The following is a 24,047-nucleotide window of genomic DNA, read 5'->3' on the forward strand; positions in this document are numbered from 1 at the left end:
CACTAAGACTAAGAAACATTTTTTTTTTTTATAATTTTGAGGAATACAGCCTATAGTTCATTTAGACCCACAAGTTATTACAAAGCTTGCTGATGTGATATAAAATATTCCAACATGCAGGTAAAATACTTGGCTTTTATTACCTTTTTTCTTAACAAATACATTGAAGTACATCGATAACAACACAGTTTTGATTTTGTTTCTGTAAAGTGTTTTACATCTACACACTTTTTACAGAGTTGTGTACAAAACAATAATTTACGTCCCATAGAAGTCTAGTTACATGTAACTATACAACACATTGTAAATGATGAAATAAATATAAAAACAAAAAAAGTCACAGGTGAAATAAAAAGTAAAAGCCATAGTACAGAGATACACCATCAGACCCTGGCGCTGAGCCTAACAACACAGTTCCCTTTCCATCGACAATGACTTCATCGTCAACCACTCGGACATGAGTTCCGTTTGTCTCTTTAATAAAAACGTTGCACCATGTTTACCGTTATCTAACCCTATTAAGGCCCGACAGAAAGAAATCCTCACGGATGTGGTGGGTCGTGACAATGTCAGCTCCCACAGACAGACAGCGCTGATCGTATCACCCACTCATTTTATTGCAGTATAAACATCAAAAACAAAAAGGAAACTTTTTTAATTTGACGTTAATCCCCTAACACCACCGGTTATGGCGTAATTTAAACACGACGGGCTGTTCTCCGACGTACGAGGCTGAGAATGGGGATATTAGTGTAATGATTGAATATATTGAGGACTACACAAGTCCTTTAGCTGGGCATGGACTGGTTGATTTTCTATTGTGACAGTTTCAGTATTTCATATCACCAAGTCAATCCTAAAACAAGATGCCTGAAGGTTAACTAGTATATAATTCATTTTTGTACGATCTGCGCCTTTTATATATTTTTGCGAGACGTGGGAAGAACAACGTTAGACAATTAGTTGGAAGCCGATGGAAGCACAAAGAAACAACCAAATCATTACTGCATCCATCATCGTATTACAAAATAAAAATTGGCAAGTGCTTTTGAAAAGATTTTTCACAACCATAAACATGACGTCTCGTGTGAAAATGCTAATGTTTCCTTGTGTAACATGTTGTGTGTTTTATGACGGCAGAAATAATCCGGACCAGTGTGGTTTAGAGCAGTATGTTACCTGTAAAACAACCTAAAAAACAGGGCGTATCTACAAAATGAGGTTCTCCGCACCTTGCATGTGTCATGCACACCGACAGACATGCAGTCCGAAGTGCAAGCCTCACACGGACCACCCCCCCCCCCCCACCCCCCGGCCTGTTCTGTCAGACGAGAGCCCAACGGTATGTACACGTTCACACGTTTCTGACGACCAATTGTCTGACGGAAGGCTGGTTTAGGAGGAGCAGGAAAACAACAACAACGAACGGACTAAGTGCAGCGCCCCACCGAGCGCCAGAGGGGGTCGCTGATCCTGGAGGAGTCTGAAGGGGGGGCTGCTCCCGGGCTACGAGGGGGCGGGGCCTTTACTGGCGTACCCCGACTGCGTCTATCACTCCTGCACCACGTCCTTGTGGTGCCGCAGGATGTGCTGGTTCTTCTCCGAGGGCCGGCGGAAGCCCTTGGAGCAGATGTGGCAGCGGTGCGGGTAGTCCTTGGTGTGGATGGAGATGACGTGGCGCTTGAAGCCCGACGCGTCGCCCGTGCTATAGTCACAGTACTGGCACTGGTAGATCCTGCACTCCTTCTGCCCCTTCCCCATCACCACGGTCACACTGCTGGCCAGGCTGGCCGCGCTCACCCGGGCGGGCGGCGTCGACGGAGGCACGACCCCGCCCGCCCCGCCGGCGGCCGCCTTCTTAGGCGGCGGTGGGGGGGACTGGGGGGCCTCCACCGTCCTCTTGACCTCCGCCTTTTCCGGCGACGACTGCTGCTGCTGCTGCTGCTGCTGCTGCTCCTTGGTGTGCACCGACAGGATGTGGCGGCTGAGCACGAAGGGGTCGGCGATCTTGAAGTTGCAGTGGCGGCACTGGTGCAGCTTCTTCGTGCGGTGCGACAGCGAGTGCTTCTTCAGCTCCGACGGCCGGTGGAAGCCCTTGCCGCACACGGCGCACTTGTGGGGATAGTCTTTGGTGTGCACTGAGATGATGTGGCGCTTCAGGTCGCTGGAGTTGGAGCTCTTGTGGTCGCAGTGGTCGCAGTGGTGCGTCTTGTTCTCCTCGTGCGTGAGCGCGTGCTGCAGCAGCTCCTCCTCCTCGGCGAAGGTCTGGAAGCAGCGCTCGCACTTGTAGGGCATCTCCTTGCTGTGCTTGGTCTTGATGTGGGTCTTCAGGTTCGACGAGTCCGCCGACTTGTAGTCGCAGTACAGACACGAGTACGGCTTCTCGCCCGTGTGCGTGCGCATGTGCTTCTTGAGCTCCGACGGGTGGCGGAAGCCCTTGCCACACTCCACGCAGATGTGCGGGAAGCTCTTGCTGTGCACCGCCAGCAGGTGGCGGTTGAGCAGGCCCTGCTCCGCCGTCTCATAGTCACAGAACTTGCACTTGTGCATCTTGTTGGCGGGAGGCGGCGAGGCCGGCTGGCCCTTGGGCTCGCGGTGGTGGTGCTGCAGCCGGTGGGAGAACAACGCCGCCTGCTGGTGGAACTCCTTGCCGCACGCCTCGCACTCGAACGCCGCCTTGCTGCTCAGCGTGTGCACCTCCATGTGGTTGTGGAGGCTCACCTTCTTGTTGGTGGTGAACTCGCAGTCGGTGCACTGGTACTTCTTGCGGGTGAGCACCTCCTGGTGGTGGTTCTTGGTGTGGCGCTTCAGGAACCCCCGCGACTTGAACTTCTTGCCGCACAGCATGCAGGGGTAGACGGTGAGGGGCTGGCCGTAGGGCCCAATGATGATGGCTGCAGCGGAGGGGAAGAGAGAAACAGGTGAAAACGGGGAACGTAGGCAGACACAGGCAGACACTCTGGTCGTCGACGGCATCAGCCCTACCTGTCTGCACCTGGCGGGGCTCTGACCGCCGCCTGTTCTTGCTGCGCTGGCGGTTCAGGTCGTCCACGCCGTCCGACTCGTCAATGTGGAGCAGCGCGCTGGCAGCTCCGTTCCGGTTCTCACAGCTCTCGCTCTCCTCTGCGCCTGCAGCACACACACACATTTGATATTTGTATCAATGTTCACAAAGGACATGTTCACATTCTTCAATATAAACATCAACATACGTTTTACATGTAGGATGCTATCTCAAATATCAAGGATCAAGGAATTAGAAAGCAGTGCCTCCTCCAGATAAGGCATGTAGACGATTGTGAGTAGTGTAGTGTCTAGACTCTTGACTTCCAGTTAAAAGCTACTCAGTTTGATCCCCAAGGTCAGCAGTCTACCTGCAGCTCATCCCAGGGCATTATTTGCCCAAACCCAAACCAGCTCATTTATTATTAGGTTATTTTATTCACTGAAAGTTTTCTTGGATGAAGTGTCAGCTTAATGGATGAATAGTAAATGCTAGATGTGGACATACTATGGTTTCCATGGTGGTGGGAGTCACCCACGGACATATAGACCATCTTCTCTCTGATTGGCTGGTTCCCCGTTAGGGCCATGCTCTCTGTGTCGCCATCGCTGATGTCAACAGATTCTCCTGCAGAAACAACAATCCGTTTATACTGACAACACTCCAACAAAACTCAGTCTACTACAACACAAAATTAATTCTCTGGTGGCTGAAACAGAAAATGACTACCCAATTATACTATCATGGTTCAAGAAATACATCCAAAATGAATTTCCTGAAAAAAAATTAACAATGAACAAACTAAATTAGCCAATAAATACAGACAATACATATCCCCGGAACATTTGGTTCAATTTTCGAACCCTGACTTAATAGTTTATGTGAAATTATAATTCTGTGTAGCGCCGCCTACAGCCTAGGCCGCATCATCAATGTCACCCTTACGCCCTACTCTTTCACCAGCCTTTCAGCAGTACAATTCAAGCTTAAGCGTGACTTCCTGCTGCCGGCGCTCACCCATGTCGTCCTCCCCAGAGTCTGCCTTGAAGATGTAGACCTTGATGACCTCCTGGCCGTCCTCATCCTTCTCCACCTCCTGGTCCTCCACCGCCCCCTCCACTGTCACCTCGGTCCCATCATCAGACACCATCTTGCCGGCCTCGTCCACTGGTCGAAGGGAGAGCAATAGAGAGGGTGTGTTAAAACAAGACTTAACTGGGTTACTATAGATGTACAATGTCTGGTTTGCCAGATACTAAATACTGCATTCGGACCACAAAAGCCTAAATACTAAGATACATTTTATTTTAATTCCAGCCTTTCGACTTATATTTCCTACCATAGTATGGATCGGTTACACTTGTGATAACAAATTGACCCAATCATTTTCACAGGAAAAAAAACGTACACGATATCATCAGGTAGTCCCCGCATCCGTCCGGGTCGTCCTCCTGCTGCTCGTGGTCCAGGCCGTCCTCCATGGCAACGCCCTCCTCGTCCTCGTCCTCCTCCTCGCCCTCCAGGGCCATCACGCACGTCTCCACGGCGACGTCCTCGTCCTCCTCGCAGTGCACGTAGTCGGACACGACGTCCTCCACCGCGTCCTGGATCACCAGCTCCTCGGAGGCGAAGCGATGCACCGCCATGCCCTCGCCCTCGCCCTCCGACACCAGCACCGTCTCTTGAAGCTCCACGACAAACTCCTGCCCACCGGCGCAACCCTCATCTGGGGGAGAGGGGAGACAGGAAGGGCTTCACGACCAGGCAGCCACACGTATCGGACGCGGGGTACTCACCGAGATATGCACCGTTTCATTAGTATATTGAGCTATTCAAACGTAGGACTCTACATTATCGAATACGATATGCTAGAATAACGTGTATAGTAACTGTATATACAGTAAAAGTGTTATGGAATAAGTATACTATTATGCATATCAGTAACAGTAGAAAGTAACAATTCGGAAGTATACCATAGTCTATTTGTATGTATATAGTAACAGAATGTACTTGTATAGTACTGATATAAAGTAAGAGTGTTTATTTAGTATATAGCAATCGTATAGTAATAGTGCATTGTAACAGCATTCAGTATTTAGAATTAGTATCCGATCTGTGCAGGGTTATACACACTCAGGGCTCCTGAGTGTGTAGTGTAACAGTAATAGAAGTAATAGGATATAGTAGTAGTAGTACAGTAGTAGGAGTAGTACTAGTAGTAGTTGTACGAGTAGTATCAGGTGATCCGTACAGTATTCATTTGGACTCATGAGTGTTTTGTAACAGTCTTAGAAGTAATAAAGATATAGTAGTAGTAGTAGCAGTAGTATTAGTAGTAGCTGTATTAGTACTAGTACTAAGTGATTATTTTGGGCTCCTTAGTGTGTATTGCAACAGTATAGTAACAGTATATAGTAGCAGAGTGAGGTTTTACCCGATCCGTGCAGGATTATTTTGGGCTCCTGAGTGTGTATTGCGAGCCGGGCGTCATCCTCATCCATTGTCCTCGCACTGCATTTGTCTCCGGAGGGCTGTGAACGAGAGAAGATTTGTCGGAGCATTTAATAACACAACACACGTCCGCTGCACACACAACAACCACACCAACAACAACGTCCTGTCTTCAGACAGACAATCAAACTATTTGTTTTCATAAATCAGAGACGATTGCCCTCAAAGAAACCACGGAAGTAGCTTTTAAAAGGTGCACAGAACCGGACACGTGCAAACACCGCCTTGAAGTGAGCAAAAGGGAGCGAGGGTGAAAAACCAGTATGTAAACAATGGGTAAAAAAAAATCTGTGAGTACACTTTAGATCACGGTCTAGATAAATCCAACAATGGTCACCAACAAGATGAGGTTTGATCTGTGTGTGATTGGACAGATTTCACAACATTGGGTCCATGTTTGTTGTCACTGGACAAGCATTTTGTGCCTCTTGCACTTGTGGCCTGGCGCTAAGGTCTGCTACCAGTGAAAGTAGTGCAAACGTAACTAAAGTGTACATTACGATTCATTGTTTTTGATGTGATGAATAGGTGATCTAATACTAAGTAAGAAAAATGTTTTACGCCTATAAATCTCACACACTAATGCAAAAACATGCACAGCTAGCACTACTACATCGTGAAACCATTTATGATGGACATTTATGCTGCATGATATGAAGGAATACAAAAACATACAAAGCAACGTGTATGGGCCTGAATTGTTTAATACCCTACAGCATATTTTTTTATGAAACGCAAAATATGCGTTTAGTAGTGCAATGCTGTAACCATTAGCTAACACACAGGCTTTATTATTTCTGCGGCAGGGGGAGTATTTGAAAACGAAATTGCCTACAGGGGACAATGCATTCTCAAAGCAAAGACATTGTCCTGCTTGTAGCCTACATTTATCCAAGGCAGATGCGCGACAGTAGGAGTGTAAAGAGCGTTGTAAACAATGGTCTTTGAGAGACAGTTGTATTGAGAAAGGATTTTAAGAGAGGACGGCGGGGTGCCATTTAATTATCGCTGCAAGAACCATCCCCCACCTCCAGGTGGGAAATGACAACGGTGTGTATCTGGACTGCGCACAAGCGCGTGAGCAGCCGAACGCAGTGCAGAGATGTATGAAAGATGCTCGAGTGCTTTTTAATAACGACGACGCTTTAATATTAACATGCTAATTCAAAACTAGCATACGGATGCATATAGCATTCGAAGTGTATCGTAGTCTATCTACCTTAGCAAAAATAGAGCTAATTATGGGACGGCGGCAGAAAACCTATAAACAAAATAGGTAATGCGGGACACCTGTGATGATAATAAACTGCATTTCTCCCCGGCTTAGTAAACGTTTGTATCCAGCAGCGCACTTACCCCTGATGTGACCATATACTGTGTATGTTAGCACGGGTGCAGGGACGCCTTTTGCACGACTAATGTCCGACACTGCCGTGGTCCGTGCGCCATTTTTTAGCAATAGCCAACAGCAGCATGTAATTAGAGAACGGTGGAAACAATACCCGTTTTCAAGACATAAACCATTGCGCTGTGCATTACACCGTTTCAACGCAAATATTTAATTGAATTGCAATCAAAGCAACGTACAAATTCCTGTTTCGAGCGGGCTAAATAGCTAGCTTAGCCCCCCTCTGATGGTTACGGCCTCTCACTAAAGGCCTGGGCCTAAAGAAGGCCCTGGCCTCTCCCACAGAATAAAAACAAAGCGCATACAATGTCTCACGGGTACCCGGAGACCAATGTGCACAAAGGCCTACCGTGGTCTCTAAATAATGCGAGAAAAATGCATGCATACCCGTTTTATGCGGGAAGGATGGCCTCTACCCGCTTCTCGGTTTCCCTAGGCCGCCTTGTTTCCCCAGACTCGGGCAGGATTGGATCGGGAATTTGGTATCGTCAGGGCGGGCCAGAGCGAGGCAGAGAAGGAGGGGCCGATTGTTTAGGGAGCTCCACTGAAACTCGGACGTCTAAAGCCAAATATTCTCATGCTACAGCCCCCTGCTCCGCCGGCTCCGAGGCCGCCGTCAGCACTACACGTCACAGCCACAAACTTGTAGGAAAATGCGGAAGGGTTGTGGAAAACCAACTGGTAGCCACCGAGTTGAAGGCCATCATTTTCAAACCGTTTTTTTTCTCCTTCCCAAAAAAGGTTTAAATAAATAACATTATGTTCAGGTCACGTTTAGCCAGGTAACCTGGCCCTAAAGCACAAATCCTATTTTTTTTAATGGCATGGCTATATGTCCACCATTTGCAGTTTGCCTCATCCCAATGTGTCCGGTAAATGATTCTATACAAATCGAATTAAAATATATCTTATATTGACACATTATCCTAAATATCCTCAACTGACAGATGTACACAATGTTGTTCTCATGTTCTATTTATTTCCATGTTCAATTTCAATTCTAATATAATAGGTGAAGATATTCTAAACATTATATTGTACATTTTGCAAAAATTATATTAAAAAAATCATGGTAGTGGTCGAACGTTTCAACAAATAACATGCCAGCAAGTCGTGGGTGTGTGTACATCTCTTTAATGAAGCCTTAAAAATCAATATTTACCTTTTGCAAAAAATCAAATATTCCATTACGTTAAAAAAAACTGCAAATACATACATTTAACAAGCAGACACAACTGAATACGTTGAAAGATAAAACAAACGACAGATCAATCTGATCAGTGTGCATAAGACATGCGTCCAAGCAACAAAGATCAAAGTTAATGTGTTCGTTTTTAATCGGGCATATCACCCAAAGGGTTAGTTATATTATATATTCCATTCAGCTTGTCATTTTTATGATTTATTAATGATTGACATGTTGAATACTTCAGCATACTAGTTTATGGTCTAAACACAACATAAGGGTTTAAAAGTGTCAAAGTATAATAAAACACATTGATTAAGTGTCATAATAACTATTGAATATTACATTTATATTAGCTATATTGAAGCATTTCATACTCCCTTTCTATCATTGATAATTTCCCTTCTTAGATTATGTTCCACAAATACCCCATTTTTAATGGTTACACATAAAAGAAGAAAAAACAACATTTTGACTAATGCAGTTATTGTAAGCCTAGCAAATCACTGCAGGCATCCACTAGATTACTAATCAATCATGTTGAATCAGCTCTTATTTTGGGGTGGTCATCTTCTTCAGGTCTTCCTTGTCGATGGCGAACAGGCGCCACCCCTCCTCGCTCGACAGGTCGGAGGCTCCACGCCGCTTGTAGAACTCGATGGACGGAGTGTTGTTCTCGGCCACAATGAAATGCATGCTGCTGCAGCGGGTCTTCACCGCAGTCTGGACAACGCAGGACACACACAACACATCTTTAACTTACTGTATACGCCATATCTGTGCAATATCTAAGTATTTGAGCCACTCAGTTCAAGCAACATATATGTTCATATCTTTTTTCTGCCACTTCACAACTCTATATTTCATATGCTAATTTCTCTTTATAATTTTACCCTTATTACTTTTTTTGTGTTTATATTATCATTCACCATCTGTTGTCGAGAGTTTGTGCCAATTTCCTTCAGGATTGATGAATTACTGTATGGTATCCATTAAGAATCTGAACATGGCTAACATTAATGCTAGCTGAGTAAGCTCAGAGTTGGTTACATATATATCAACGGTTGGCGGCTAATTCATGAAGGCCTTCATACCTCGCTCAGGAGTCTCAGGATGTGGGAGCCCATGCCAAAACCTGTTAAAATTCAAAATAAAATAAATGTTAGCAATCACACACAGGAAATGTAGTCTTCAAATTAGCCGGACAGCTAAAGCACAGGATAGCAAAATGATTACACCATCAAAAGTGACCAATAGTGAGTATAAAGTGGCCATCTATACAGAGAAAAAACTGAGCTTCCACAAAAAGTTACACATTAAAATAGGAATCAACCCAGACTATCTGAGACATGTCACACTTGCTGTTATAAGACATGGATTATGCTTCTAACTGGGATCCAGTGAACTATGCACTGTAAGTCTATATCATTAACTTACCTCGAAACTCCTCCATGACATAGAAGTCCTCTAAATAGAGAAGCTTTCCAATCCAAGGGTCATACGTGAAGTAATACATGGCAAAGGACACCACAGTGAAGCCTGAAATAAGAAACATAAATGCTTCCACTCAATCAACTGGTTTATTTTCGACGTTAGGTTATAAGGCCTACATCAAAACAGCAGATATATGTATGCATTGAAGAAAGGGGAAACAAAAGTATGTATACCTTCTGAGCTTTGCTTTTCTTTCGGGACTTCGCCAACAAAACAGTGGTAGAAAGGGTGATCGCCAAATCCGTCTTCGAGCAGTTCTGTTAGGATATCCATAGTGAATACCACTTTTCAGTACTGGGCCTTATTAATCCAAGGCAGATTTAATGAGGAAACTCACCTTTCTCGGTTAGGATGACCTGTTCTTCCATTTCTTCATATTTAGCAAGTTCCTTCGATTAGCAGAGCGATAGATAGAAAGTCAAAGATAAAAACATTAACCTATTATTCAAGAAATCCCTAAAAACTCTGTATTCGTCATAAACATTAAACCAAAAGAGAAAACGTATCTTAATTACCTTGATCATTCGCAATATATCGGACACGTCGTTGGGTTCGGCCTTTCGTAATATGAAGTTAGCCATTTTCTCTTTTTACCTTTTTTACCTTTACTGATAATTCCTCTAAACGTAAAAATGTGTAAAACTTGTTTCTTCATTCGATCCTCAGGAGTTCAACCCCCGACAAAAAGAGAAAAAACAAATAATATGGAATTACATGGGAGTCAGTGCGTGTTGCGCTGAGCCTTCTCCGAGGCGGACTGACGGACGCTCTTCCTGTTGACCAGAAAGCAGTAGCGGACTCATTAGCATGTAGTACTCCTCCAGCGGTACACTGCGCACGGATGATGTGCTTCCCCCTATACTTCCTTATCTTTATGTTGTTCACGCACTTTACCTGACCGCTGAAGAAATTTGTTAATGATTTACGAGACCTTGTGAATCGCTAAATCGTTTCTGAAGAACCAAAACTCAGTTGAACTCTGCGATTCAATAGAATCTAAAATATTCGTTGGATTTAAAAAAAAAAGTGTTAACCTACTTTTTTTGGTCTGCGGTGGTTATGAATGCCCCACATTAGACTATTAGATTTTACGAAAGTAAACACTGAAAGATCAACATCTCCGCTCTTTATGACGTCAAATTAGTCACATCCGGTGCTCTAATAATTAGCATAATCCGTATAGACAGCGCGTGTCCCGTCATGTGAGCCTGGCCGATGATGACACGGTAATAAAAAATTGTCAGGGTAATAATGTCAATTGTATAACTAACCGCCTATAGACGCTTACATCTAGTTTCCTTTCCTCAAATTCATGTCGTAAAGTAAATTGATTGGGTCGGATGTAGCTCATAGGGCTAGGTTACAATGTTCTTATTCTATTATTAAGAGGACATCGGAAACAGCACAATCAGCAGAGCTTGCATTTCAGTGAACAAGAAAGGCTAGAATGCTGCTGCCTGATTACCCAATTTATTTTGAATAAACACATCTTGAAATGCATGTTCCTTAACTTTCTCGATCCATTTATACATTATTTTTATGATCCTATGAGGAGTTTAAGCAGTGCATTACGAAATACTCAAACTAAGTTTTCCCATGAGCAACTTTGTAGATTATTTTCTCTTCGATGTTCAAGTGCTCATTTGGCTGGTGAAATGACAAGATAAAAAAAAAAGCTACATCTCTCTTAGTAAATACAACACAATCAACATCTTAGGATAGGGTTTTTATTTTGGGTCGCTAATGGCCTAATTGAGTTTATCAAAGTATTTGAGCTTTCCAGAGGGGTCCGGAATGATCTGTGAAAGAGAATGAAGCAATTAGTACACAAAGAAAGGCCTAGCGGACAGGCACAAACACTTAATTTAGACACTTACCGTGTCACTGCCTGGTTTCCATCCCGCAGGACAAACTGCAAGACACAAAATTAAAAAGTTAGAGAAAAGTCATCTGAAGTTAACAACCAAATAATATTAACACACGCTATATATAAAAATCATCCTCCGTTTTAAGTGGTTATAATTTTTTTCTGTTGAATGTACAGCATTTCATATGCTAAAAAGGTAAATAAAGTGTAGTGTGCGGGACCTTCTCCGTGCTTGTCTGTGTACTGGAAGGCCTGGACCAATCGTAGGGTCTCGTCCACAGAGCGTCCGACAGGGAGATCGTTCATGGTGATCTGTCTCAGCGTTCCCTTATCGTCGATGATGAACAGACCCCTAGAGCACAACACACGGCCACTCAAAAACCACCCACAACGTGACCCTGACAAGACCTTCTCAAGACATGTGAACGTCCGTGATGTGTATTTCAAAGTAAGTGTTGAAACAAGCAAGCTCGCTGTGTTAGCCCATTATCTACTAGTGGTCAATGCCCTTAAACATTTAAACTACAAAGGAAGCCACGCTTATTCGATCGTGGCTTGCCGTTTGCACCCATCTAGTGGATGGGTTTGAAAAAAGTGATGGACATCAATTTAGCCAACTCCTTCTTGACAGAATTGAATTGAACGTATGTCTCATTTGCAATTAAATGATTAGGAGATTGTGGTGGGTTTTTAATTATCATTCAGGATTTGAGAGCACTTATCCCTGTCTGGCTGGAACTATGGATACATTTTATAGTCAATCCTTCCTTGTCTATAAAAAGTCACAATGATAGCAAAGGCCACCACAAGTTGCCAGAGTCCAAAGTGATGTGTTAAACGTGCTTGCTTTATCTGACAATCAGCCGTTAAGAAAATCAACTATTCTTTTTAAAATGATCCATGAAGCAAATATTTGAATTGAACTACTACATTAAGCAGAAAATGTTTTATTTTCTACTTGAGAGAAAATACCTTCAGTGATAAATTGATTATCAAAATTGGATTCAATTTATTTTCTGTCATTCCTCAGGGTGTATATGAGGGTATCTTACCCCAAGTTACTGTGTGATGATGTCTTACCTCAGTGTTTTAATGAGGCTATCCTACCCCCAGTGACTGTGTGGTGAGGTCATACCTCAGGGTGTATATGAGGGCATCCTACCCCAAGTTACTGTGTGATGTCATAACTAAGTGCGTTTATGAGGGTATCCTAACCCCAGTGACTGTATGATGATGTCATACCTCAGTGTGTAGGAAAGTTCTCGTGAACGACACGTCATGACACTCTTATGGTTCTACTTCTGTTCGACAACTGGGGCCAGATATTGATAACAGAGTTGTCCAGTTGGTGACGTATGATTTACTAGTGACGCGCATAAACATGTCGGAACATGAACATTTTATTCAACATAAAAGAATCAACCATCATATCACATTCTTTACTATTGATTGACGTTGCAACCGTCTGTTGGCATCGACTTTGCTCAGTTTTAAACGCTGTGTACTGGTAAACCAGCTCTAGATAAGGGCAAGTGTACTGTAGCCTTCCATGCAATACAATGTACTTCTCATAAATCAAAGCAAAAGGATAGTAGGTGATAGGCTACAAGGAAATAAAGGCGTTCGAACTTGACACTGATCCTACTAATTTCTGTTTGGTTCAGACTTTTTTTTATCGGATAAAAAAACCTGCTGTAAAGAACTTTTAGATTCCGAACGCAGCGCACATGAACGGTCGCCGTCGGGAACACGCGTAAGCATGAGCGTCATCACTGGCAAGCCGTCTCGTTATCACCAGGACCGTGAATGCACCTTTAGGGTATTCTACCCAGTGACTGTGTGGTGATGTCATACCTCAGTGTGTATATGAGGGTATCCTACCCCCGGTGACTGTGTGGTGATGTCATACCTCAGTGTGTATATGAGGGTATCCTACCCCCGGTGACTGTGTGGTGTTGTCATACCTCAGTGTGTATATGAGGGTATCCTACCCCGGTGACTGTGTGGTGATGTCATACCTCAGTGTGTATATGAGAGTATCCTACCCCCGGTGACTGTGTGGTGATGTCATACCTCAGTGTGTATATGAGGGTATCCTACCCCCGGTGACTGTGTGGTGTTGTCATACCTCAGTGTGTATATGAGGGTATCCTACCCCGGTGACTGTGTGGTGTTGTCATACCTCAGTGTGTATATGAGGGTATCCTACCCCGGTGACTGTGTGGTGATGTCATACCATATGAGAGTATCCTACCCCCGGTGACTGTGTGGTGATGTCATACCTCAGTGTGTATATGAGGGTATCCTACCCCCGGTGACTGTGTGGTGATGTCATACCTCAGTGTGTATATGAGGGTATCCTACCCCGGTGACTGTGTGGTGATGTCATACCATATGAGAGTATCCTACCCCCGGTGACTGTGTGGTGATGTCATACCATATGAGAGTATCCTACCCCCGGTGACTGTGTGGTGATGTCATACCTCAGTGTGTGTCCCTGGTCCTCAAGGAACACGCCGTAGTCCTTGGCGATCTGGTGTGTGAGGTCAGACAACAGGGGGATCTTCATGGTTCCCAGTCCGCCCTGCTTCCTGGGCGTGTTGATCCTTTTAATACAAATAATTTGTGGCAATTGGTTAGCTGATAGGAAAAGGTAACAAAGACATACTGTAGATCCCAATGGGAACAATTCATCAGGGCAATCGACAGATATACAGGGGACAGAATCATCCCATCACTTTGGGACAGAATACCATTGCAGTATTGCATCTTCATCCTGCTTATAATACTCATCCATTACATTAAATGATTCCTCTTTCTACATCACAAGAAGTAGACTTTGAACAGCAATAGTCAGAAAGCATCTGATAAAGCTACCACGGTTCCCTGTCAGTAAAATATTGGCCACATGCCCATTTGCCATAAAGTTAAGTTCAATGAAAAATAGGACGGCGGTTTTAATGTATTAGCCTGTTTTACCAGGCCAGGTGCGTGAACTGCGAGTCAACGGAGCAGGCGACCACCTCCGCGTTGATGGCATGAAACTCGTGCACTCGATCACTGAATGCAATGATCTCAGTGGGGCAGACAAATGTGCTGTGGAAGAATACAGGATGGTTTTACATTAGGACTCTGTGTTTAAGAAGAAGCTACAATTAAAGCTGTGAGTGCAGAATCCGACTCACAAGTCCAGGGGGTAGAAGAAGAAGACAAGGTATTTTCCCTTGTAGTCTGTCAGTTTCAGCTCTTTGAATTCACCGTTGATGACAGCTGTTCCTTCCCAGTGTGGTGATGGTTTGGAAACTTTCAGAGGCAAAACATAAAAAAATAATGAATTTATAAAAACAACCACACATAAAGGGTTAATACCAGTTATGGGACATTCACAGAAATTCCACCAATGAAACAATGTCGTTTTTTCAACGACATACCTACTTATTTATGTTAAAAGGAAAGAAATAATGGCTTCATAATGACCTACATTCTTACATAGAATTTCACCGCCCATAATAGAGATGATATTTGTTGGTGTACGACATCCAAACTCCCCCGAGTTTTGTAGAATGACGTGTCTTCTCACAGCCATATGTATGAAAGGTAGCCTCATAACTATGCCCTAGAAAATGTAATGATAAGCCACCAGGGATGGACATTTTATTTTCGATCATGTGCATGCAGTGTTTACAATTAGGACAGAAGTTACTGGGATTTGCAAGCTGTTTTTATCTATTGTTCCTTATGGTGCACTGCACTGCTACTAACGGGATACATGCCCTAACACCGTGCATCAGCTGCTGCAGACAGCACTATTCCTCCTGGGACAACATCCATAGGCATCCCATAACTAGCTTGAATGGATAACGAAATTTAAAAAGAGCTTACTTTTAGCTTTGCTGAGGTGCAGGGAATGATCTGACACAGGGACACGAAAAGCTTCCCCCGGGTAGACATGTCCTCCCGCATAGTTGTGGCATTCTTGCTCCTTTTTGCCGTTAGCGCGCTCCTCTGCAGAACTAAACTTGGTAATGATAAGAAGGCCACAAAGCGTGTAAAAAAGCCCCCTCATGGTGCCCGGATTGCCCCTCACTTCCATGGTGCCGCGTTTACAACAACACGTAGTAGTCAACCGTCACCGTCTCTGGATACCCTGAAGGCAACGCGTACAGCGCCACATTTTGAACTTCTTCCGGTATTGCATTTCCCAATAAAAGTCCATAATTATATGATTTAAACTGACAGGGAAACAGAGGGGAAATGAATTTTGGAAATGGTATTATATGTATATAAAGATCGTAGGATGTAAGTAATATTAAATATATAAAAAAAAAAAAGAATACTTGACTTTGAACAAAACTATTACTTTGTGATTTGAGACAACACAATTTGACGTTGCAGAATAGAGAACAAACATTCACAATGCGAACCTTTCAACATAGTATTTTAATCTTCAGGACATACATACGGTCAATAATAAAACATGGTGTCGATGCAACATTGCTTCTTGCTGTGACATCTAACCGTAACAGCGTATGTGACCATATATATTTACCTTCCCAGTACCAAGAACCACAATTCTAATATTTTATGGAATGGCATTTACCTTTCTTTTAATAATTTAAACAAATAGGGGTCCCTTAAATCGGCCAACATGTGTCCCCATATTTTATATTTTCAGATGAAGTATTCCATTACAATATTTATCTTCAAACCAAGACAATGGTATACAATTTAGTTGTAATTGTCTCTTAGAGTAATGTATTCAAATGGGAAAATTTTCCAATTTTTTAAAACAAAAGTCTTGCTAAAAGGCAGCATATGGTCACAATAATCGACTTACTGAAGCTCATATCCCCCCCTTAGTCACTGAATGTAATTTTGAAACCATAAATAGTGTTGCACAAATAATCTACAAGGGCGAACAACTCGGGAGTGTTTGAAATCGAAATCACGCTCTGAAAAGCAACTACAGCAACACCTCAGATTTGGCAAGATGAACCAATAAAAGTAAACTTTATTATTTTTCCCTTAATTGCGCAGCCTCCATTTGACCATTTCCCCTAAGGAGGAAATTTTCTTTTTGCTTATTGAGTTATGATCTAGAGCTTTGAGACTGTTCTTGCACCATGGCTTATTAACTAACTCTAACTGAAATAGTGACTTAACCTCAAACATTCATTACAATGACTCCTGCACCAGTAGCATCAAACCTCATCCAAATACTTTATCTTTAGATACAACCTTCTTGACAAATGATCTCAGTGTTTAGATTGGCTGCATCAAGGCCGGTTTTAGGCGGAGAAATCCTCAGCTCAACTTCAAAACTGTTTTGACACTCAATACAGACTTGTGTTCATTAAAGGCTAGTCCAACTGGAAAGACAGCGAGGATGCAGCCAACCCATCACCCCGAACCACATCATTGACTATAAAAGTCCGGACTGGTGTAACAAACATGTAGAGAATTTGTTTCTGCTGGAAGGGGCTGGAACGAGGCATGTGACTTGAGAAAGGTGTTACTTTATCGTGATGGAGAGCGGTTGACAGAGGAGAGAGGGAGACGAGGAAGAGAGAGCTCCACTAGCTGTTGGACTTGAGCTTGCTCCAGATGTTGACGCCGCGTACATCCATGGGGGGCTCGTTGTGGAAGATGTGGCTGCACAGCTCCTCCAGCGGGGGCTCGGGGTCCGTGGTGGCGAACTGCGCCGCGTCCTCGATCTCCTTCCTCACAGACACGTCGATCTCCTACACAAAGGAAGGAAGAAATTAAATTAAAAGAGCCGACCGAAAGGGGAAGGACAGGAGAGAAAGCCCGGCCGCAGACAGACAAGCTTATTAGTAGCCACACATTGTCTAAACGTTATTATATTTATATGACACATTATATTAATTTATGTGTTTTTTATGTAGTTTTGCACACGGGCAAAGTAGTTGTAATGTATCATCGGGAATAATAAATTGAGCGAAAACTAAACAAAATATATGACCAGTATGCAAGGGAAAGTTCCGTAACTCACTGACTCTTTGTGACATCCGTTCCCATCTAATTAGCGCTGTCTACGGCTTAACTCACAAGCTCAGACCAGGGGTCCAGCTACAGCGGACAGCACTGTTATTAAGTCTAGGTTTCAGTCAAGCCTTTGCTTCACATCGTAGAAACTATGCTGACATGCAAGTACTATGGCTGCAATCGCTTTACGTAACGCTTCCGTTACGCCATTTAGTCATTAAAAAACGCTCCCGCTCATCTCCCATTAAACTGTTAACTAATAGTTTTTGAGTCAACTGATTAGGGTGTAATAAAAATATCTGTGGCCGATCTTTCGGTACATTGTACAATGTGGGTTGCATAACCTGCGTTGAGGCCCTTTTCTATGGCTCAATCATAGCCTTTGATCACTCTTTTAGAGAAAAGCAGAATCAGACTGATCAGACTAAGGTTTTGAGGGTGACAGTAATGGAAGGTAAGGGGAGGGTCCCAGGTTACCTTGAGCTCATCTACACTGGCCATGTTGTTGCTGAGCATGCGGTCCTTCAGCATGGAGATGGGGTCGCTCTTGCTGCGCACTTCCTGGATCTCGTCACGGGTACGGTAGCTGTCAGAGGACACACACAGAGAACAGGGACTTAGGGTTAGGAGGCAATACAAATCGAGTTTCGCTATTTATACAGATTCATTGCATACCAGTGATACGTGGTTAAAATAATAAAGAATTTGCAGGTAGATGGCAATTGACGAATTGAGGGGTGCACATAATTTTTTTAGTGAGTTACTCAGGTGAGTACCGGGAGATGGTGTTTGGTATGCACCCCACATAGCCCCACATGTAACATCTGATCTTATGAAACGTAGTCAGTTTCATAAAGGAGATTCCATTTTCAATACACAACTTCTTAAGCACAGCAGTGTTTTTTGCACCACCTTTTTTTATAAAACTGCAGCAGCTTGACCACGGAGCGTTCAACATCTCACAGCTCAGCTGATTTTGCAGCGCACACAGTGCACATGAGCGCACATTTCAGTGCACTTATTATTTTCGAGCCACGCCACATCTTGCCTTGGCGCCTCTTTTAAAAAAATAAAAAAAAAAGTTTATTTTGCTCCGGCTCCGTTTGCCTTTTCTTTGCTGGTACCAAAGTATCTGCTCAATGTATTTTGTTATTTCAATTTTCTTCATTCACCCGTTAGTTACGCAAAAGTGTTGTAGTGACACAAGTTACGTTACGCATCCCAGATTATGTGCACCCCTGGACATATTGCTACTCTCAGTATCTCATCCTTAAACATTTGGTAAAAAAAAGAAAAAAAATGCTGTTCCAAACACTAGAATTGGCTATTAAGTTAATACTAGTAACTTTGGATACTGCTGAAGGAGTCTATATGGAGAGGTGGCTCCTTACCTGACACCTGGGTCACTCATGCTGTGTCCGTGGTAACGGTAGGTCTGCAGTTCCATGAGGATGGGACCCTGGTAGTGAGGCAGAGGCAGAGGAGCTCAGTGCTGACGGCTCGGATGACTGATCGATGACTCAACAGTGCATTTACTGAAATGTGACTACTAAATAATGAAGTGAATCGTTTACCTTTCCGGCTCGACAGTGATCGGCTGCGAATTTCGTGGCCTCTCGGACACAGAGGAGGTCCATACCATCCACCTTAGAAACAAAAACGACCATATAAGCTTATTATTAACCATTATCAGAGTGAACATTATTTTTAGGCTTCTCTAACTATCCCATGCAGGCTTGGTAAGGGTGAGTTCACAAAATTCACAAAAAACACAAAAAACAGCAGCGGCTGAGGGCAGTCTTTACCCTCAGACCAGGGATGTAGTCTCCTCTCTTGTAGTAGTCGGTGCTCGCGGAGGAGCGCTCCACCGAAGTCCCCATGCCATACTTGTTGTTCTCACAGATGAAGATGGCAGGCAGCTTCCACAGAGCCGCCATGTTGTACGCCTCGAAGATCTGACCCTGTGATGCGAAGGAGGCTCCGTATTAACAGATCGGTCGGTTTATGCATGGCTTCCCCTTTGCTGGCTGCACTCGTAGAGTAAGAAATCAATGAGCAATTATAACATGGTGGGGATGGATTGGTTCTCGTCATGGTTTTGTGGTCACGTTTAGGGTTCACTGAGGTATATTTTTGGTAAAGCAGGGGAGGACACAAGTGTCTGTCGAAACGTAAATATATATTAAAACCCAAACAATGCAGCCTATCGCCACTCTCCAACATTTTTAAATAGGGCTGTCGCGACGAAGACGATTCATTTCTGAAACGGTCCAATTGGTTTTCAGGTCTTGTTCTGGCTTTGATTTGAGCGGCAATGAATGGTGCAGCGATGTGTGGCAAGGTTTTGAGAAGTGCTGGAAGATGTAGCACAGCTGTACGGCGGCGTCTTATTTGAAAACCACAAGTTTGTAACTCAGTTACATTGTACAAAGTTGCAATCAAATTGCACTGCAGCACTAGTGCTGCTCAAGATGCGAATGAGTGCAGTATTATAGATAACGGAGCAATCGTTTTTTTTTTTTTTATAATTAGCAGGTAGAACTTTTTGATATAGGAGGGGGTGAGCGAATAGTTGGCTCGTGAGGAAAGAGATGTCAAGGCGCCAACAGTAGATTTTCATTTTGGGCATTTAGCAGTATGACATACTGTACATGACAAATTAATATATGTAATGCACACTTCATGGATGGTACCTGACAAAGGACATGCAAACACTGCGATAAAACGGTGAAGAAAAGGGGTGCAACTAAATTTGTAAGGGTGTCACCAAATAAACAAGTTTATAGCACCAGTGCCACCAGTAGAAAATGTCTTGAGCCCTGCAAGGACAGCGACTACACACCATTCCGTGTCAACTAAGAAGGACCACTGGATATTGCAATCCACCAATAACTTTATTTGAAGGCTCTGCATGCCGTGGACTGAAATCTGTGAGGCAAATGAAGGGGAACAATACATACATGCCCCGACCGTGACTAGGGATCTAAAGGGTTCTGATTTTTCTCTTTAACCGTTCCAGAGCCTGATTTTAAAACACAGGATTGCGTGTATTGTGCATCATTTCATCGATTCCCGCAAATCAATCAAATATGATGCGGGACATGTGAATGAAGTTTTTCAGTGTATAGAACAAATGTGGCACAATCAATTCAGCAGAATAAAGGCCACTAAAGAATTAGAATAACTCTAATTCTTTAGTTTTCGCTACTGCCCTCAAAGCCCATACAGAGCATAAAGCGTTCTAAAGCGGGGCGTGAAGGCCTCACTCAGCGGTCCAACTCGCCCAGGTGTAGCAGAGTTACCGACTGGAGCCCGGGTATCTCTCCTCTTTAATGCTGTTGTTCCAGTGTTTCAGATTTCAGTTTAAACTGCTAGACTTGGACCGCCGATGGTCCTCGTCTTTCACGGCTTTAGATCTCTTTTAGTCCTCAGCGTGAATCAAAGCACAGGTCGTTTTAGAGACTTTTTTGGGATGTCTATATATATATATGTATATATCTTTCACAACTACCTAGCAATAAATACAACTCCATCTAGTTCTCTGCTGCTTCCCTTTCCTGTAAGAGCTGGGCCGTAACAGTAATAAAAGAATATATCCACGGCTGAAATATAACAACGGTTAAATGTATTACTTGATTTGCATAATTGACACTAGTTTTCTGTATTCTGATTCTGATTAAATGCATTGGCCCTGTGCTATTTTCCCATACATCCTGATTAATCTCCAAATTAAATTACAATTACAAACTACCGTAGTTAAAGACTAGTCGTTAAACAAATACAAGTACGTGAGTCCTACCTGGTTAGCAGCTCCGTCTCCGTACAGAGAGACACAGAGCTCGTTATTCCCTTGGATCTTACAGGCCAGAGCTACGCCGGCTCCCAGTGGAACCTGGGGTGGACAGACAACATCCAGATTAACCATTCTGGCACTTAGATGATGCTTTTAACAAAAGAAACTGTCGTTTCTTATTATTTTTCCTGAAAAAGGGTTAGCCATCGTGCTCAAGAAAGTCTACAGCAGGGGTTCTCAAAGTTTTGGCAGCTGAGGGCCAATTTAGGAACCCAAATCAGGCGGGAAACGCCGTCAGCATCCCAGTGGTGAAAAAAACATGGCTCTGTGGACCTCTGGGACTGAGGTCAAGTGAGGTCTAAATCACGAAACTGAGGCTCATCCTTTCAAAGTTATGTACAGTCGGATTAAAACTAACAAATGTAACAGGATTTAATTAAAAGCTAGAGAGAGTAGACTTTTCTCTTTATATTTATTTATTTTTGTAGATTTTTTTTAATTACATCTGTATGTCATTGCGGGCCGCCAGGAATGTTTCTGCGGGCCGCCATTGGCACGCGGGCCGCACTTTGAGAACCAATGGTCTACAGGGAGACCCAGCACCTTTCAGCTGTGATCCAAACAACAACCAAACCAATGCAATACAATTATGGCGTCCCATATTTTATAATCATTATATCCTGTTGCAATCACAAAGTACTGTTCAACATTATTATTACTGTTATTAATTAATAAATGAGTCAAAGTGAACAACCAATCATTTCAGGAGCAGGTTATGTGAAGTCCTTACCTGAGCTCCAACGATACCATTCCCGCCATAGAAGTTCTTGGTGTACATGTGCATGGAGCCCCCCTTGCCCTTAGCAATACCTCCTCTCCTGCCTGGGGGAGGGAGACAGAAGCACGGGGTGAAAACCATCATCATAAAAAAGGGCCCCCACCCATCTACAATGCCCCCCTACAAAACACGGGCTGTCCAGAAAAGGGCCATCTAGCCTTAATAATGATTCTGCACAAGTTGTCTTGTGCAGAATGTGCATACTGTTTACATATGCATACTGTTTACACACACACACACACACACACACACACACACACACACACACACACACACACACACACACACACACACACACACACACACACACACACACACACACACACACACACACACACACACACACACGGCTGAATGTAGCATCAACATGCTGAAGAGTGGCATGAGGGCACGAGGAGAACAGTCTCATCTGGAAGACAGCATGTGCCATCAAGACTCCTTGACAAATAATTTGACAGCCAGATCAATAAGCAGTATGCTTGACTTCCTCTGCTGGTTCCGGTGCCAGTGACAACCTACCGGTGAGCTCAGCCATGATCTCCCTGACGGTCCCGCCCCTGGTGAGGGTGTACCCGTGAGCGCGGTAGGCGGTGATCAGGTGGTCTGACAGGTTGATGCCTGCTTCGATGCCCACCGCACACGCTTCCTACAGGACACGTAACAACACATGGTCCATGATCCATAGGTCTTAAAGACAGAGAAAATAAAATCCCAAATGCTCTGACATTTTTCCAAAATGTGATGCACATAATTGGTCATGAAATATCTAGTCATGTATTTTTGCAAGAGCCAGTGCCTCACTGGATATGGAAGAGTAACACCATAACAGGTGTGTCCACTTAATTAGGATGTTAAATGTCCAGTTGTATATGCCGTTTCTAACTAGTACACAGGAAACCTCACCTGTCCGTCGTACAGGTGGCAGAAGCCTCTGATGATCTTCTGCTTGTAGAGCTGGTCGGCCTTCAGCTCCATGCGCCTAATGGTCTGCATGGTGCGGTAGTACTTGAGACCCTCCTCCCGGGTCATCACCACCTCCGTGGCCGGGGACTCGTCCAACTTGTGTACGTCACATTTCTACTCGTAGGGGGATGAACCAAAGTTAAGTGAGATGCATGATGCGAGTTGATCTCGGATTTCACGACGATAATAATATAGGTCAGGGGAAGCTTGTTTGGATGCGCACCTTGATTTCAAAGGAAGCCTGCTGGGTGAAGTCAGCGTAGGTACGGGCTGACGCGACCGCTGCGGTCCCCTGACAGGTGAAGGTTAGGATGGCTTTAATAAAATACTTTCTTTTTTTTTCACACAAATGACCTCTGGTTAACCAGCCGTATTCAACATTGGCAAAAGATACCATACACACATCCGCGTTGACAGCGTTTATAACATTATTATTACCATGTCAAAGTCTCGAATATGTATGCTGTTTTATCACAAATAAAGGGTTTGGAAGACGCGGTGTACAAAGCCAATGTCAGTGGAGTATCATGTGAGTACGAACGACAAATCACACACAAAAACACCATTCAGCAGCAGTTGCAGAGGCGCTAGCCCAGGTAGCTACAGTCCGGCCTCTGGTGGATATGACAAGGTCAGAAGACCTATGAATATCGGAATTTATGCAGAAATCCCATTCATAGTGAACCACAGATCTTGTGCAGAAGTACATACATTTCTCTGTACGCATGTCCTCAGCACAGTGGAGATATTAGTCAGCATCTTTCTGTCACGTCCGGAGCCACAAGTAGGAACTTCTCTGGTCTGTCGCTCTGTCCTTCTCGGGGAACCTTGTTCCTGTTGTGTTTGTCCTGACCTACACACCAGTGTTGCCAGATTGGTACAAATTTCCCTCCCAATCTTAAACTCCAAATTCTGCTGGAAATCTGGCCCAATCTGGCAACACTGCTAGAGAAAGTGGTTGGGATTAAAGCAGCGCC

The 24,047-nt window shown here is 43.8% G+C and overlaps 4 protein-coding genes across 5 annotated transcripts; all 4 read right to left on the minus strand.

Annotated features, from left to right (window-relative positions):
* Nucleotides 1–121: 121 nt before the first annotated feature.
* Nucleotides 122–7,585, minus strand: LOC132461581 (zinc finger Y-chromosomal protein 1). 2 transcript variants are annotated; one of them, XM_060056785.1, is made up of 7 exons: nucleotides 7,311–7,585; nucleotides 5,439–5,535; nucleotides 4,413–4,730; nucleotides 4,022–4,171; nucleotides 3,512–3,631; nucleotides 2,986–3,129; nucleotides 122–2,894 (listed from the first exon to the last, which is right to left on the minus strand). In XM_060056785.1, the coding sequence occupies exons 2-7, from the start codon at nucleotides 5,503–5,505 to the stop codon at nucleotides 1,552–1,554; spliced, it is 2,142 nt and encodes a 713-aa protein (XP_059912768.1). In that variant the 5' UTR covers nucleotides 5,506–5,535; nucleotides 7,311–7,585; the 3' UTR covers nucleotides 122–1,551. The 2 variants fall into 2 exon arrangements, with proteins under 2 accessions (XP_059912768.1, XP_059912766.1); XM_060056783.1 differs by lacking the exon at nucleotides 7,311–7,585 and adding an exon at nucleotides 6,872–7,300.
* A 456-nt stretch (nucleotides 7,586–8,041) lies between these two features.
* Nucleotides 8,042–10,437, minus strand: LOC132461584 (diamine acetyltransferase 1-like). The gene is made up of 6 exons (XM_060056788.1): nucleotides 10,119–10,437; nucleotides 9,941–9,992; nucleotides 9,777–9,860; nucleotides 9,547–9,648; nucleotides 9,204–9,244; nucleotides 8,042–8,832 (listed from the first exon to the last, which is right to left on the minus strand). Exons 1-6 carry the CDS (start codon nucleotides 10,182–10,184, stop codon nucleotides 8,662–8,664), a joined length of 516 nt encoding a protein of 171 aa, XP_059912771.1. The 5' UTR covers nucleotides 10,185–10,437; the 3' UTR covers nucleotides 8,042–8,661.
* Nucleotides 10,438–11,308: 871 nt separating this feature from the next.
* Nucleotides 11,309–15,646, minus strand: prdx4 (peroxiredoxin 4). The gene is made up of 7 exons (XM_060056787.1): nucleotides 15,353–15,646; nucleotides 14,656–14,773; nucleotides 14,450–14,566; nucleotides 13,954–14,076; nucleotides 11,692–11,822; nucleotides 11,481–11,515; nucleotides 11,309–11,402 (listed from the first exon to the last, which is right to left on the minus strand). The coding sequence occupies exons 1-7, from the start codon at nucleotides 15,561–15,563 to the stop codon at nucleotides 11,352–11,354; spliced, it is 786 nt and encodes a 261-aa protein (XP_059912770.1). The 5' UTR covers nucleotides 15,564–15,646; the 3' UTR covers nucleotides 11,309–11,351.
* A 245-nt stretch (nucleotides 15,647–15,891) lies between these two features.
* pdha1a (pyruvate dehydrogenase E1 subunit alpha 1a) lies at nucleotides 15,892–23,942 on the minus strand. Its single transcript, XM_060056786.1, has 11 exons — nucleotides 23,782–23,942; nucleotides 23,294–23,362; nucleotides 23,011–23,184; nucleotides 22,627–22,753; nucleotides 22,060–22,151; nucleotides 21,276–21,368; nucleotides 19,282–19,437; nucleotides 19,051–19,122; nucleotides 18,868–18,935; nucleotides 17,954–18,062; nucleotides 15,892–17,211 (listed from the first exon to the last, which is right to left on the minus strand). Exons 1-11 carry the CDS (start codon nucleotides 23,827–23,829, stop codon nucleotides 17,047–17,049), a joined length of 1,173 nt encoding a protein of 390 aa, XP_059912769.1. The 5' UTR covers nucleotides 23,830–23,942; the 3' UTR covers nucleotides 15,892–17,046.
* Between the last annotated feature and the right edge of the window lie 105 nt (nucleotides 23,943–24,047).

Source organism: Gadus macrocephalus, chromosome 7, assembly GCF_031168955.1.
Source record: "Gadus macrocephalus chromosome 7, ASM3116895v1".
Classification (NCBI taxonomy): domain Eukaryota; kingdom Metazoa; phylum Chordata; class Actinopteri; order Gadiformes; family Gadidae; genus Gadus; species Gadus macrocephalus.